General features: G+C 48.3%; 1 protein-coding gene across 2 annotated transcripts; it reads left to right on the top strand.

Moving 5' to 3' along the window:
- The first annotated feature begins 6,289 nt into the window (after nucleotides 1–6,289).
- On the top strand, nucleotides 6,290–15,588 carry LOC110500202 (prosaposin receptor GPR37). Of its 2 annotated transcripts, none has more exons than XM_021577411.3 (2): nucleotides 6,290–8,304; nucleotides 13,114–15,588. In XM_021577411.3, exons 1-2 carry the CDS (start codon nucleotides 7,192–7,194, stop codon nucleotides 13,927–13,929), a joined length of 1,929 nt encoding a protein of 642 aa, XP_021433086.1. In that variant the 5' UTR covers nucleotides 6,290–7,191; the 3' UTR covers nucleotides 13,930–15,588. The 2 variants fall into 2 exon arrangements, with proteins under 2 accessions (XP_021433086.1, XP_090070297.1); XM_090214171.1 differs by having other exon boundaries at nucleotides 6,526–7,417.
- The last annotated feature ends 993 nt before the right edge of the window (nucleotides 15,589–16,581 follow it).

Below are 16,581 nucleotides of genomic sequence, written 5' to 3'. Positions count from 1 at the left end.
GGCTCAGATGGACCGGCAGATTCCGACAGGACAGGACAAGGTTACAGCAAACATGACGACAGTCTGGTTCAGGCATGAATGACACAAACAAACAAGAATCCGACAAGGACAGGAGCAGAAACAGAGAGAGATATAGGGACCTAATCAGAGGGAAAAAGGGAACAGGTGGGGAACGGGGTGAATGGGTAGTTAGAGGAGACAAGGGACAGCTGGGGGAAAGCGGGGGAGAAAAGGTAACCTAACACGACCAGCAGAGGGAGACAGGGTGAAGGGAAAGGACAGAGACAAGACAACATGACAGTACATGACAGTACCCCCCCACTCACCGAGCGCCTCCTGGCGCACTCGAGGAGGAAACCTGGCGGCAACGGAGGAAATCATCAATCAGCGCACGGTCCAGCACGTCCCGAGAGGGAACCCAACTCCTCTCCTCAGGACCGTACCCCTCCCAGTCAACTAGGTACTGATGACCACGGCCCCGAGGACGCATGTCCAAGATTTTACGGACCCTGTAGATAGGTGCGCCCTCGACAAGGATGGGGGGGGGGGGGGGGAAGACGAGCGGGGGCGCGAAGAACGGGCTTAACACAGGAGACATGGAAGACCGGGTGGACGCGACGAAGATATCGCGGAAGAAGAAGTCGCACTGCGACAGGATTAATGACCTGAGAGATACGGAATGGACCAATGAACCGCGGGGTCAACTTGCGAGAAGCCGTCTTAAGGGGAAGGTTCTGAGTGGAGAGCCAAACTCTCTGACCGCGACAATATCTAGGGCTCTTAGTTCTACGCTTATTAGCAGCTCTCACAGTCTGCGCCCTATAACGGCAAAGTGCAGACCTGACCCTCTTCCAGGTGCGCTCGCAACGTTGGACAAAAGCCTGAGCGGAGGGGACGCTGGACTCGGCGAACTGAGATGAGAACAACGGAGGCTGGTACCCGAGGCTACTCTGAAAAGGAGATAGCCCGGTCGCAGACGAAGGAAGCGAGTTGTGGGCGTATTCTGCCCAGGGGAGCTGTTCTGACCAAGACGCAGGGTTGCGAAAAGAAAGACTGCGTAAGATGCGACCAATAGTCTGATTGGCCCGTTCTGCTTGACCGTTAGACTGGGGGTGAAAGCCGGAAGAGAGACTGACGGAAGCCCCAATCAAACGGCAAAACTCCCTCCAAAATTGAGACGTGAATTGCGGACCTCTGTCCGAAACGACGTCTGACGGAAGGCCATGAATTCTGAAAACATTCTCGATGATGATTTGTGCCGTCTCTTTAGCAGAAGGAAGCTTAGCAAGGGGAATGAAATGAGCCGCCTTAGAGAACCTATCGACAACCGTAAGAATAACAGTCTTCCCCGCTGACGAAGGCAGTCCGGTGACAAAATCTAAGGCGATGTGAGACCACGGTCGAGAGGGAATAGGAAGCGGCCTGAGACGGCCGGCAGGAGGAGAGTTACCGGACTTAGTCTGCGCGCAGACCGAACAAGCAGCCACGAAACGACGCGTGTCATGCTCCCGGGTGGGCCACCAGAAACGCTGGCGAATGGAAGCAAGCGTACCCCGAACGCCAGGGTGGCCGGCTAACTTGGCAGAGTGAGCCCACTGAAGAACGGCCAGACGAGTAGGAACGGGAACGAAAAGAAGGTTCCTAGGACAAGCGCGCGGCGACGGAGTTTGAGTGAGTGCTTGCTTTACCTGCCTCTCAATTCCCCAGACAGTCAACCCGACAACACGCCCCTCAGGGAGAATCCCCTCGGGGTCAGTGGAGGCTACTGAAGAACTGAAGAGACGAGACAAAGCATCAGGCTTGGTGTTCTTAGAGCCCGGACGATAAGAAATCACGAACTCGAAACGAGCGAAAAACAGCGCCCAACGCGCCTGACGCGCATTAAGTCGTTTGGCAGAACGGATGTACTCAAGGTTCCTATGGTCAGTCCAAACGACAAAAGGAACGGTCGCCCCCTCCAACCACTGTCGCCATTCGCCTAGGGCTAACCGGATGGCGAGCAGTTCGCGGTTACCCACATCATAGTTACGTTCCGACGGCGACAGGCGATGAGAAAAATACGCGCATGGGTGGACCTTGTCGTCAGAGAGGGAGCGCTGAGAAAGGATGGCTCCCACTCCCACCTCTGACGCGTCAACCTCGACAACGAACTGTCTAGAGACGTCAGGTGTAACAAGGATAGGAGCGGATGTAAAACGATTCTTGAGGAGATCAAAAGCTCCCTGGGCGGAAACGGACCACTTAAAGCACGTCTTGACAGAAGTAAGGGCTGTGAGAGGAGCTGCCACCTGACCGAAATTACGGATGAAACGACGATAGAAGTTCGCGAAGCCGAGAAAGCGCTGCAGCTCGACGCGTGACTTAGGGACGGGCCAATCAATGACAGCTTGGACCTTAGCGGGATCCATCTTAATGCCTTCAGCGGAAATAACAGAACCGAGAAATGTGACGGAGGAGGCATGAAAAGTGCACTTCTCAGCCTTCACAAAAAGACAATTCTCTAAAAGGCGCTGGAGGACACGTCGAACGTGCTGAACATGAATCTGGAGTGACGGTGAAAAAATCAGGATATCGTCAAGGTAAACGAAAACAAAGATGTTCAGCATGTCTCTCAGGACATCATTGACTAATGCCTGAAAGACAGCTGGAGCGTTAGCGAGGCCGAAAGGAAGAACCCGGTATTCAAAGTGCCCTAACGGAGTGTTAAACGCCGTCTTCCACTCGTCCCCCTCCCTGATGCGCACGAGATGGTAAGCGTTACGAAGGTCCAACTTAGTGAAAAACCTGGCTCCCTGCAGGATCTCGAAGGCTGAAGACATAAGAGGAAGCGGATAACGATTCTTCACTGTTATGTCATTCAGCCCTCGATAATCTATGCAGGGGCGCAGAGACCCGTCCTTCTTCTTGACAAAAAAAAACCCCGCTCCGGCGGGAGAGGAGGAGGGGACTATGGTACCGGCGTCAAGAGCTACAGACAAATAATCTTCGAGAGCCTTACGTTCGGGAGCCGACAGAGAGTATAGTCTACCCCGGGGGGGGGGTGGTTCCCGGAAGGAGATCAATACTACAATCATACGACCGGTGTGGAGGAAGAGAGGTGGCCCTGGACCGACTGAACACCGTGCGCAGATCGTGATATTCCTCCGGCACCCCTGTCAAATCACCAGGCTCCTCCTGTGAAGAAGAGACAGAGGAAACAGGAGGGATAGCAGACATTAAACATTTCACATGACAAGAGACGTTCCAGGAGAGGATAGAATTACTAGACCAATTAATGGAAGGATTATGACAAACTAGCCAGGGATGGCCCAAAACAACAGGTGTAAAAGGTGAACGAAAAATTAAAAAAGAAATGGTTTCACTATGATTACCAGAAACAGTGAGGGTTAAAGGTAGCGTCTCACGCTGAATCCTGGGGAGAGGACTACCATCCAGGGCGAACAAGGCCGTGGGCTCCTTTAACTGTCTGAGAGGAATGTCATGTTCCCGAGCCCAGGTCTCGTCCATAAAACAGCCCTCCGCCCCAGAGTCTATTAAGGCACTGCAGGAAGCTGACGAACCGGTCCAGCGTAGATGGACCGACAAGGTAGTGCAGGATCTTGAAGGAGAGACAGGAGTAGTAGCGCTCACCAGTAGCCCTCCGCTTACTGACGAGCTCTGGCCTTTTACTGGACATGAAGTGACAAAATGACCAGCGGAACCGCAATAGAGACAGAGGCGGTTGGTGATTCTCCGTTCCCTCTCCTCAGTCGAGATGCGGATACCTCCCAGCTGCATGGACTCAGCACCCGAGCCGGCAGAGGAAGATGGTAGTGATGCGGAGAGGGAGGCGACGGAGAGCGCGAGCTCCTTTCCACGAGCTCGGTGACGAAGATCAACCCGTCGCTCAATGCGAATAGCGAGTTCAATCAAGGAATCCACGCTGGAAGGAACCTCCCGGGAGAGAATCTCATCCTTTACCTCTGCGCGGAAACCCTCCAGAAGACGAGCGAGCAAGGCCGGCTCGTTCCAGCCACTGGAGACAGCAAGAGTGCGAAACTCAATAGAGTAGTCTGTTATGGATCGATTGCCTTGACATAGGGAAGACAGGGCCCTGGAAGCCTCCTCCCCAAAAACAGATTGATCAAAAACCCGTATCATCTCCTCCTTAAAGTCTTGATACTGGTTAGTACACTCAGCCCTTGCCTCCCAGATTGCCGTGCCCCACTCACGAGCCCGTCCAATAAGGAGAGATATGACGTAGGCGACACGAGCAGTGCTCCTGGAGTAAGTGTTGGGCTGGAGAGAAAACACAATATCACACTGGGTGAGGAACGAGCGGCATTCAGTGGGCTCCCCAGAGTAACACGGCGGGTTATTGATTCTGGGCTCCGGAGATTCGAAAGCCCTGGAAGTGGCCGGTGGATCGAGGCGGAGATGGTGAACCTGTTCTGTGAGGTTGGAGACTTGGGTGGCCAGGGTCTCAACGGCATGTCGAGCAGCAGACAATTCCTGCTTGTGTCTGCCTAGCATCGCTCCCTGGATCTCAACGGCTGAGTGGAGAGGATCCGAAGTCGCTGGGTCCATTCTTGGTCGGATTCTTCTGTTACGGTGCGTGAATGAGGACCCAAAAGCGAATCAACTTAAACAGAGCTTCTTTAATTACCAAACATAGGTAGGCTCAGATGGACCGGCAGATTCCGACAGGACAGGACAAGGTTACAGCAAACATGACGACAGTCTGGTTCAGGCATGAATGACACAAACAAACAAGAATCCGACAAGGACAGGAGCAGAAACAGAGAGAGATATAGGGACCTAATCAGAGGGAAAAAGGGAACAGGTGGGGAACGGGGTGAATGGGTAGTTAGAGGAGACAAGGGACAGCTGGGGGAAAGCGGGGGAGAAAAGGTAACCTAACACGACCAGCAGAGGGAGACAGGGTGAAGGGAAAGGACAGAGACAAGACAACATGACAGTACATGACAGTTACTAGATGGTCTAGACGGTCTTTTCTTCCTCCAGTTGGTCTTCAATGTGGTCTTAATGTCCTCAAACCTTGAATAGTCTATTAGTTCATTACATTATGATACAGTATCTAGCCTACTGTGTGTGGCCAGTTTGAACAGTTACAACATTCCCCTCTTCCCTCCTACTGCAGGAAATGTTTCTGCAAGGCTCGACAGGCTCCAACTTGTCCATATACTCAAAACAATTTGTTTCCATTTAATGTGTCAGCACAGAGTCAGAGCTCTTGTCAGCCCAGAGTCAGAGCTCTTGTCAAACAAGTCTGTTCTCTAACTATAAACACTCTGAGAACAGAAATGATGGGTTATTTTGAGTATTTTTTTTTATACTTTCACTGAACTCCAAGCACAAATAAGACAGATGGACATTCATATCCTTATGCATTAATCATGCAAACACATTTTTTTTGTATTATTGTGACACAGCATCTGTGAGATTTGTGCGAACCTATAAACTGCTGTTGTCTATTCATGGAATTAATCCACTGCGCCACCAGAATGGAGTTAGCATGCCATGTGTTTTTTACGCATACAAAGCTGTTCGTTTTAGTCTATTCAAACAGACCCCATTTCAAAGGAAACACTACGATCACTAACATTAAGATCAGGCGTGGCCAATTAGAGGGCTCGGCCACAACACTTGAATACACTTAACAAATAATAGATGGTTAGTTTTGTTGATCCTGAGAACATAATGTATATATTTTTAAATAACATTCTTAGAACGTTCTCTGAATATTACTAAAGTATTCTTGTGTTTTTTTTAATTTAACGTTTTCTTAGCATTTGAGAACAGAATGTAAGCGTTTCAATAAAATGTTAGAATGTGAGAACGTCACTAAAGTTTTCTTATGGAACATAACATAACATTTTTATGGAACATTTTCTTAAAGATCTCGGGAAGAATTTGAGAACATGAATTTAAATAGAACCATTACCAAATCTGAATGAAATGTTATGCTGAAGTGCTGAAATGTCCACAGAAGAACGTTGTTTCTTCAGGTTCTTGGAACAATTTGAGAACATTCCCAATGTCAAACCAGTTGGAGAACGTTCCTAGAACATTACCAGAATTGAAATGAAATGTAACCATGTTTGAACTTTTAGGAAACATTCTGTTAACGTAATGAAATACCAAGAAAATGACGGGGTTTTTTTTGTTGTCAAGTTCCTTAAATGTTCTGAGAATGTTCCAAAGACAAGCAACTATCCTGCACCATTCCCAAAAAGGTTGTTTGCAAAATAACCATTGCTTTCACCAAGATCTAAGAAACATGATTGTCGAACTGTATGTGCTAGCTGAGATGTGTATACATAGCCTGTAGGCCACTAGGCTACTGCAGATGTTTTGCACAATAACTGATATCGAGCAAATAGACATCAGAATAGTTTAAACGCCAAATATTATATAACACCATGGAGAAAGTGGTCAGTATACGGCGATAAAGCCATGTGTAATATGATGATAATATATTTATCTCGTGCGCGTCATCGGGCGTGGTTGGCTACCAGCGGCGGTAGTCTGGAGGCAGGATCTGATGGATGCGGAGTGACAGATCAGGGTTAGCCGCCAGGGGATTCCATTTTCTTCCACATTCCTTCCCGAGACACCCAGCTCACCTCGGTGCTCCACGGAGCGGACAGGGAGAGCCAGCCAGAGCCGCGCCTCTCTTCTCTCTCAGCTCGCAGCTGTGTAACAAACACACAGCAGGACACAGCAGCAGCGCCTCACAGCCTGTGAGTCTCAGCCAGACCCAACCACAGCCAGTGCAGCCTATTCGGCTCAAAAAGGAAAGTCCGGTGATCTGCTGTTTATGGAGATGAGATGCATGTGACCATGTTGTCGCTGTAAAATGAGTTTGCTAGCGGCATGTGGTTCCATGGGGACCTTGCAGGGATATCTCGTTCGGTAAGGCATGGCACTTTCTACTTGACAAAAATACATCTCACAGGAGGAGGTGGCGGCAGACTTGCACAGAACAACAGCACGGCGGAGACCAGACACAGTGCGCTGAATTTGGATATGAGCTAAAAGTTTGCAAACCCTATAAGATATTTGGGATCTACATTGAGGGTTTAAGTTTAGTGTAATTTGTTTTGTTAATATGGGTGTAGACTTAATGGGAGTTTATTCTCTGCACTGAGATAAGGATGGCTTTCTGAGGAGGATATATCTGTCTGCGCTATGATCTGGACCATGCGGACTCTGATGCTGAGGACGCTGTGTGTGTTGTTGGGGAATGCACATGTCTTATCGCTCAGAAATAATGGAAACATACGGACTAGAGAAACAGCAGGGGGTTATTATGGGCTTAACGCTACAACAACCCACAGGACCGCTCACACAGCCATCAGAGAGGGTCCCCAAAACACAGCCTATGACAGCACTCGCTCCGGGGGACACGCTACAGGTACGTCCTACTCCAAACAGACTCTTCAAACGTGGATGGAACGTTTTCATTCTACTTCTGTGAGAAGGATGCGCGTAATTCAGGATGAAACAAAGCATAGACATGTAGGATTAAAACGACAGCACTCCAACAGAACACTGACACGGGGGGATTACTCCGTCACCCCGCACAGGGACCTGGTGCGCCGCCACAAGAGGAGAAAGTTGAATAGTGAGATTGGCGCGGCCGCTGCCATGGGGACGGCAGGTGGATACAATACCACTAAGCCCCCAGCAATGGGCCAGCAACGCGGGGGACAACTGGACAGCGACAGACGCAAGAGAGGCACAAAAGACGAGCAGAAGAAGGCGTTTAAGAGGGAGAGGAGGAGAAAAGTGTTGAACAAAAGCTCAATGGCTTTATCTCAGGCGCAGAGCGCAGTGGACGGGCTGGGCCCCCCTCTCTCTCCATGGGAGCCAATACCCAAGCCCCAAGCTCTCACCTCTACCGACCTACCCCTCGACCTCTTCACCAGGAGAAGCGAGATGTTTACTTACCGCGAGGAAAACCCGTGGGATGCCACTCCAATGACCCCTCCCAACACAGCAGATTTTGGACGCGAAATCAAAAACCCATTTTACCCTGTGACAAGTGAAACCTTTGGCGCTTATGCTATCACGGGCGTTTCTGCCATCATTTTCCTCGCTGGGATAGCAGGGAACATAGCCATACTGTGCATCGTGTGTCAGAACTACTATATGAAGAGCATCTCCAACTCTCTCATAGCTAACCTGGCCATCTGGGATTTTGTAGTCGTCTTCTTTTGCCTGCCCCTAGTCATTTTCCATGAATTGACTAAGTCCTGGCTACTGGGAGAATTCACCTGTAAAATCGTGCCATATCTGGAGGTATTCTATTATGTTCTATTCTATTTTATTCTATTCTACTACAGATGTTCTCCTTATATTGGTGGGGCATCTGAACACTTCTCTTGGCATAGGCACAATTTCAAATAGTATTGCATTGTGTATTACGTATTTATAATACACTATTGTCATATTCGGAACAACTTGTGATAGAAAAGCCTATCACAGTGAACATGACACTAATCCATTTCACCCTAACACGGGATTAGCCTCCATCGGCACTATAATAAACAAGATGAGTTCCCACCAAGATCAGATGTCACCTCATCTCATTGTGACACCCAGTGTGACACTGCTACGCACACCTGCTGGCTGCTGGAGAGAAGTGGCCTCCCTCCACCCACACACTTAATCCTTCCCTCTATCTCTCCCTTTTTTTTGTCCCACTTCTGTGTCTCTCCTTTTTCTCTCTCTCTCTCTCTTGCTCTCGCCCTCTCTATCTCTCTCGCTCTCTCACACTCACACAACTCTGTGCCTATCTACTACCGTATGATATCTCTGTCTTTCTCACCTACACATACAAGGGGCCTAAGTAAATCACAAAACACCACACCCAGTTTATAGCCATCTCACTTTACCCTGGCTGGGTATCAGTGTGATGCAATGTTCAACCTGTGTGTGTGTGTGTGCAGTCATGCCTTTCCTTTGTAAGGCCGTTGGGTTAAAACCAGTTTCGTATTCCCACAACTCCTTATCTCATTGTACAGTGTAGCAGTGAAACTGACGGAGGATTTTGGGTTGCTGCTGCAGAGCAACATGAGTTCGAAGTAGAGCACTAGGTGTAGGGTGAGGAGCGCTTGAAGAAGGTGTCAGTAGACCGTCTGGCTAGTGTGTGTGTGTGTGTGTGTGTGTGTGTGGAGGTTGGGGTCCGTGCGTGTGGGTGAGTGCCTGCAGGCACGTTTGTGAATTTTAGGCATGCATGCCCATGAGTCCCTGCATGCGTCAGTGCATGCATGTGTGTCGCCCGGCCATGCGTTTGCATGTGTGTGTCCGTGCGTGTCCTCAGCCCTGTGTGTCCTCAGCCCTGTGCAGTGCTGAGCTGATCCACTGTGACTGTATGTGGGTTAAGTGGGGAGTAATGTCGCTCCGCAGGCAGGATGTGGGAGAGAACACTCCACTGGGAGGAGAGGAAGCCTCGGGCTGCGTTGCCCGCTGGCTCATGACCCAAACGCACACACCCACACACGGATGTGTGTGCAGACGCAATCAGACAGACTCACAGACGAAGACACACGCACATACATGACCACACAGACACGCACTCATACACGTCCATAAACCCATATTCCAATCCCCAGAGCCCAGACGGTAGATATGAGCCCAGCGGACATGGTGATGATAATGCATTAGATACAGACAGCTAGGAGAGGAGGAGAGCTGCTACAGTCCCTCTGACACTGATGGGAGGATCTCTCTGTGGTGTGCATAGCTTCTGTGGCCTGGTCATGTGGTGTGTGTGAGTAAGTGTATGTGGTCAAGTCTCCAGTGATGTGCAGAGCTTCGAAGGAGGGAAGCCGAGTGGAAGAGGCCCTTGTGCGTCACGAGTGGTGTTATGTGAATCACGTCCCTGGCTAACATCTGCAGCGTAGGCTATATCAACAGCCACAGCCAGTAGTGAGTAGTGAAGATATTGCTTCTATAAGTTCAGTGGGAACAGTGAGGCTCAGATAGGCATAGATGGGTTCTCTCCAGCAGCTTTGTCCGTTCTCAGACAGAGAGAGACTGGGAGGCTGAGGTGCTGCTGTCTGCGGGGAGATAAACTCATCCCAGTCTGCTGCAGGGAATAGACGTTCTACTGGGAGCCATTGAGGTCGGAGGTGGAGGACTGTATTGTGCTGGGATTGGTGTTAATAGCTAGACATTCATCACACCTAGACACTCACTCACTCTCTCACACACACACACACACACACACACACACACACGCAGAAACTCTCACACACACGGTAGCAGGGAGTGCTGAGATTCCAGATGGGTGGGATGGCCTGCCCTCCACCGATCGTTACCCACGGCGATCCTCTCTCTGCACGTGCTCACTGTGATTAGGGGAAGGACTTTCATACACACACACACTCCCACATACACACCACACACTCCCACATACACGTATACACTTCTTCCAACACACACACACACACACACACACACACCACTCTGCCCAACAGCACATTGTCTGCCCCTCTATTACTCATTACTCATGCAGTCTGACCGGCTATGTTAATGATTCAGTGTATATAATTAGTATTTGTAAATAATGGACGATGGGTGATAATTATCCCATTCACGCTATTTGTAGCTACAGGATGAGTAGATGCTTACTTTGCTGAGAGATAGACCACATAGATACATAACAACATCACAGCCCAGAGAGAATCTAACAAAAATTAACTAAATGATTATAGAAGCAGAAATGAAATATTGACTAATTTATAACTGTGTGAACCATGTGTATGCACAGCCAGTGTAGAATAGAATAGAACTGTAATGTCCACTTGTAAATAGACATTTACCATGAGCTTCATCTCAACAGTAACCCAGGGTAACCGTATCACACACAGAGCTAAAACAGTGAACATTGAATCAGTGTTACAGTTCAGAGGCTACGTCATGGAGTCACAAAGAGTAGTGACTTCATGACGCTCAGGTCCAGATCTAGCCCTGTCTGCCAGCCTGTCTCTGTGATGATCCATTCCCTGACTGTACAGAGGATACTGATGATCCCCGTGGCAGAGTGGCAGCCGGGGGACTAGGCTTCTCCTGTTGGAGTTATGGTCTGGGGAAGGAGCAAGAGAGGGAGGGAGGGAGGGAGGGAGGGAGGGAGGGAGGGAGAGAGGGACAGACGCAGTCAGCCTGTAACAGACCTGAACTGTAATAGCCTTTGTCTTCAGCTTATTCATGTGCTCAGTGTGTGTGTTTCTGTGTCTGCATGTGTATGTGTGTGTGCATTCGTGAGCATTGCACCATTTATCAATAGATAAGAGTCATTACTACGACAGCCGCTCAGGATCCAACATGGCCGCCCGCCGCGGGTCATCAAGTCACTCAGTTGCCATTGAACTCCAATTAATAACATGGGTTTTGAAGGCAACTGTTCAGAGGAGCTTAATCAGGGAATTTGTGGGCCATTATAAAACCAGCAACAGGGGAAATATCTCTATTACCTGCTGCACAATACAAGTAACTAAGACACAATGGTGCTGTAGAGACTGTCAGCATGGCCACAGACAAGGCAGACATGACGGGTCATTTACACAGAGAGGGTATCTGCCAAATAGGCCTGTTAATCATTATGAAAATTGTATGAATAATTAGGCTAGCGAAAGGAATAATCACGCATACACACACTCACACGCACACAAACACACACACAGCTTTCAGTTAAGCAACGTTAGCTCCACACTAGCTCCAGCACCATGGACATTGGCCCATATCTTTGATCTACATATCTATACAATGCTGGGCTAGTCCTATTCTGCCCCCCCCCCCCCCCCCCCCCACCCTCTCTCTCTTGCTCTGTGAGATCTGATCGAAGAAATCACCCCTGTCTATGTGAGAGTGTTTAGTTTGACTTGTCTCCAGCCTAGTGTTCAGGCTCTATTCACCATGTTGGCACCTGTGTGAGTGTACAAAGCAGAGTAGGGCTCAAAGGCAGATACCTGGCACACAGATGCGAAGGTGCACGGTTGGCCAGGATGCAGGAAGCCCTCTAGGTGTAATTAAAGCAACCAATCACACTGTACGACCTGCACAGGCTGAAGGTCACCATGGAAGAGGGATCTTGTTTACAAGGTATACACGTTTTTGGTTAAATCAATGTTTCACCAACTTAACAGGGGGGGAGAATCATGTTATGCTCCTTTGAAGTGTACAGGAGTATGTACCAGGTGCAAGGTATCAAAATGTATCATAAAAGGATTAGGAATACCTACACACTATCACACCTCTTTGAATTTTACCGGAGCATGCTGTACAATAGCATGCAGGTATTTACTTTCCTTCCTCTCTAATGGCTGACCCAGTGTTGTTCTCTTTTGGCTCTACTTCATCAGAACAGTAGCAGCTTTGGCAGAGATCCATAGTTCATGTGTGACTCTCCTCTCTATCTCGATCTCTGCAGGATGTTACTGTTTAGAAGGCTGTAGCCTCTGTGGCCTCCCAGGGACGTCTGGGAAACACTAGTCTAATTAACAGATAGGGAGAAGGAGAGGGGAAGGGAGAGGGGAGAGGGAGTGGGGAAGGAGAGAGGACAGAGAGAAAGAGAGAGAGTGCATGAGAGAGATGAGAGAAGGAGAGTGAGGTAACGAGAAGAGGGAGTGGGTGAGAGAGAGAAACCTCCACAGCTTTACTGTTTATGTAGTAAACTGCAGCAGCAGTAATCACAGGGCAGGACCGTACAGACTATAGCAGCTGGGTCTGGGTCTGGCTACAGTTAGTTTTCCCTGTAGTAACTGCAGTCAAAGTGATTCCAGCTGGAGAGGAACATGTTCCAGGTTCCTTGCTGTGCCTCAGTCTTTCAGACTCAAACCGAAGCAGAGCAGAGACTTGGTTCTGAATGATGTGTTTTCTAAGCTTTGAGAGGCTTAGAATTTGGCACCTTTTTTCAGTTTGATGCATTCTTTCAATTCAAGGAAAGACTCCTGTGTCAGATTTCTAAGAGTGGTGTTGTCGTCTTTGTGAAAGTAGAATTGAAGAAGGTCTATTTGGTGTATACTGTCAGATGATTCAACATTCTGATAAACCATTTGTCTTTGTGATAAACCATTAACCATTTCTCCCTGTATTTGTCCCCAGGTGGCATCTCTAGGTGTGACCACGTTCACCCTGTGCGCTCTGTGCATTGACCGGTTCCGCGCAGCCACAAATGTCCAGATGTATTACGAGATGATCGAGAACTGCACCTCCACTACAGCCAAGCTCGCCGTCATCTGGATCGGAGCTCTCCTATTGGCTCTCCCTGAGCTCCTGATCCGCCAGCTGGTCACAGAGGACCCCGCTCTCCCAGATGACCCCCCTACGGAGCGCTGCGTGGTGCGCATCTCGACATCACTCCCAGATACGCTCTACGTCCTGGGCCTAACCTACGAGGGCGCGCGGCTCTGGTGGTGCTTCGGCTGTTACTTCTGCCTCCCTACGCTCTTCACCATCGGCTGTTCCCTCGTCACCGCCCGCAAGATCCGCCGCGCCGAGCAGGCCTCCGTCCGCGGCAACAAGAAGCAGATACGCCTAGAAAGTCAGATGAATTGCACCGTTGTGGCGCTCGCCATCGTCTACGGCGCCTGCGTGGTCCCGGAGAACATCTGTAACATCGTGTCGGCATACATGGCGGCGGGCGTGCCGGAGCGGACCATGGCGGTCTTACACCTCCTGTCACAGCTGTTGTTGTTCTGCCGAGCGGCAGTGACGCCTGTGTTGCTCCTGTTATTATGTCGCCCGCTAGGAAGAGCCTTCCTGGACTGTTGTTGTTGCTGCTGCTGTAACCATGCCCACTCCTCAGGCACGGCTAGTGATGATAATGAACATGAGTGTACCACAGAGCTGGAGCTGTCGCCCTTCAGCACCATACGCAGAGAGCTCAGCAACTACACTCCCGCAGGGTCCAACTGTTAAAACCACTGTTAACTACTGTTAAAGGTCCAGTGCAGTCAAAAACATGATTTTCCTATGTTTTATATTCAGTGTATATTTCCACACTATGAGGTTGGTATAATACTGTGAAAATGATGATAATGCCCCTTTAGTATCAGAGCCTTTTGAAAAGACCGCCTGAAATTCAGCCAGTTTTGGTGGGAAGGAGTTTTGGCCTGCCTGGTGACATCACCGGGCAATAAATGAGTTAGACCAATAAGAAAGATAGTTACAAACGTCTCTGCCAAAAACAGCTATTTTTCCGTTTTCCCCTCCCCACTCAGACCATTCCCAGACAATTTTGGCAAAATTCTTGCTTAAGAAATTGTTATTTGCGAAGAGGCTGTTTTTGTTTCTTTTCTGACCATTTTAATTGAAAACAATCACACTTGTTACCCAGAAATGATTTGATATTGAGATAAAAACAGCTGCATTGGAACTTTAATGACGACACAGCTACACAGCTGCAGGACAATACAAACATACCAGCACACAGAACTGTGCAACTTCACACCTGCAGAGTCAAACTGCTAAGGCTGCAACCCTTTACAACTATAGTACTATACAACATTTCACAAGCAGGATCCAACTGCTTAGATTACATACCTGTACACCAACAGTACAAAACTACAGTAGGCTACTACACAATTAGCTACACTACTGACAAACTGGGTGCTACACAACTATTGTACAGTATACTATTACACAACTACTGTATATAACTACACACTAGCAGGGAAAAAGTGTCAGGACTACACACTATACATCCGCAGGGAGCAAGTAACATCTGAACAGCCATACTGCCGAGACAACTGCACAACAACCCAACTGCACTACAACTCCCAATACACATACTGTGCTCCAACCCAGTACACAAACCCAGTGGTCTGAGCTGTGACCAGACATGAACGGACAAAGCCAGACACTCGACACCAGACTATACTGGACTGTGTTGAGCTGAAAGGGACTAAGTGGAGTGGACTAGGGGTTGGCTGGGCTGGAGTGGAGTGGACTCTGAATACTTGACGGGAGTGGACTGGGCTGGGCCGGACATACTCACGTCACCCCTCACTCAAACTCTGCACTCGCGATTCAGTTCACACACACGCCTTACTCGCACACTGGACTGTACATACTGTATACTACATACTCTATCACTCTAGTGAAGGAAAGATATATAGAGAAGGAAAGAAGGAAGGATATGGAGGAGGAATATGAGGATATTACAAGCATATTGTGATTGTTTATCTTTTAATGCACATTAATATTACTGTAATCGTCGTGGTTGATTTCTGCATACAACTCTGCACTGCCAAACACCTTTCCTTGCTTTCATACTCTGTCGTTCCCTCCTGTTAGTGTCAGAGTCAGGGCCTCTCTGTCTCTGTGTCTTTTCTGACAGTAACTTGTCGTAAATGGCCAAGTGTACAGTGTTGTGACTCAAACTCTTGATGAAGTCAGTGATTCTTGTAAACCGTTTTATTGAACTTTGTGAGTATCTTGTTCACTCTGTCTGTATTTGATACTAGAAGATGTAAGCGCACACGGTCATCAGTCTAGTTTCTGGTTTCTAAAATAGCTTTTCTATAGCCAACAAAAACGGTCCCTTTGATTAAAAAAAATAATTTGATCTTGACTGTAGAACTGCAGCTCTGTGTAGACATTTTTTTGAGTGGTGTATTACTTTCTTTGTGTTTCCTGACCTGAAAATATCATTCTTGATTAGAATTCGAATTCACAATGTTTTCCCCATACACAAGGGTACAAACGCACCGTGGCTACGCGACACCACAGACACTTCCATATTCATCATCTATAGATTACACAGACAGAGCAGAGCATACATCAACAGCATGTATCACCGCATATGATTCCCTTATAACCGTCTTTACAGTGTTATACAACGGTGACGATAGCAAAGAAGCCGTCTGGCGTGTACGCAAGTCTGTGTTAGCGCCGATAAGGGAGATGAATGTTGTGGATATTATCCCCATAACAAAATTATCTGTCATAAGAAGACTAAGCAGAGCCAGCTCTGTTTCCGCACCTGGGTGACTCTGCTGTGTATACTGCTGCACTCCCACTGCTCTGAGGAGGTGGTATTTTCTTTCTCACACCACCGCACATCCGTTCCTCTATTTGATGTGTCGCAGTGAGAGAGAGAGAGAGAGAGAGAGAGAGAGATGGATCAGCTATTTCTGTCTGTGTAAGAGAACAGCTCGGAAAGACAGGCAGGAACGGACCATACTAACATTCTACTGACAAGACACACGTATTCTAATTACTACTGACAATCAAATGTCTTCTGAAGTTCTATCATGACATGGTCATTAGGGGTGACATTTGACTCATTTCCAACAGACAGTCAACAGGATTGGCATTGATTCGTGCCATTTTAAGCAGGACTGCGACATCTATGTCATTCACCTCTCAGATTCTGAATCAAAAAGCATAATTTACATCCTGATTAAAATTGCAGATCTGTGCACAATTTTTATTTATCTGTTATTTTACCAGGTAAGTTGACTGAGAATACATTCTCATTTGCAGCAACAACCTGGGGAATAGTTAGAGGAGGGGGATGAATGAGCCAATTGTAAACTGGGGATTATTAGGTGACCGTGATGGTCAGAT

Source organism: Oncorhynchus mykiss, chromosome 21 (assembly GCF_057628025.1).
Source record: "Oncorhynchus mykiss isolate SJ-2025 chromosome 21, ASM5762802v1, whole genome shotgun sequence".
Classification (NCBI taxonomy): domain Eukaryota; kingdom Metazoa; phylum Chordata; class Actinopteri; order Salmoniformes; family Salmonidae; genus Oncorhynchus; species Oncorhynchus mykiss.
The sequence above is the reverse complement of the archived record's forward strand: the minus strand, read 5'-3'. Positions and strand labels throughout refer to the sequence as shown.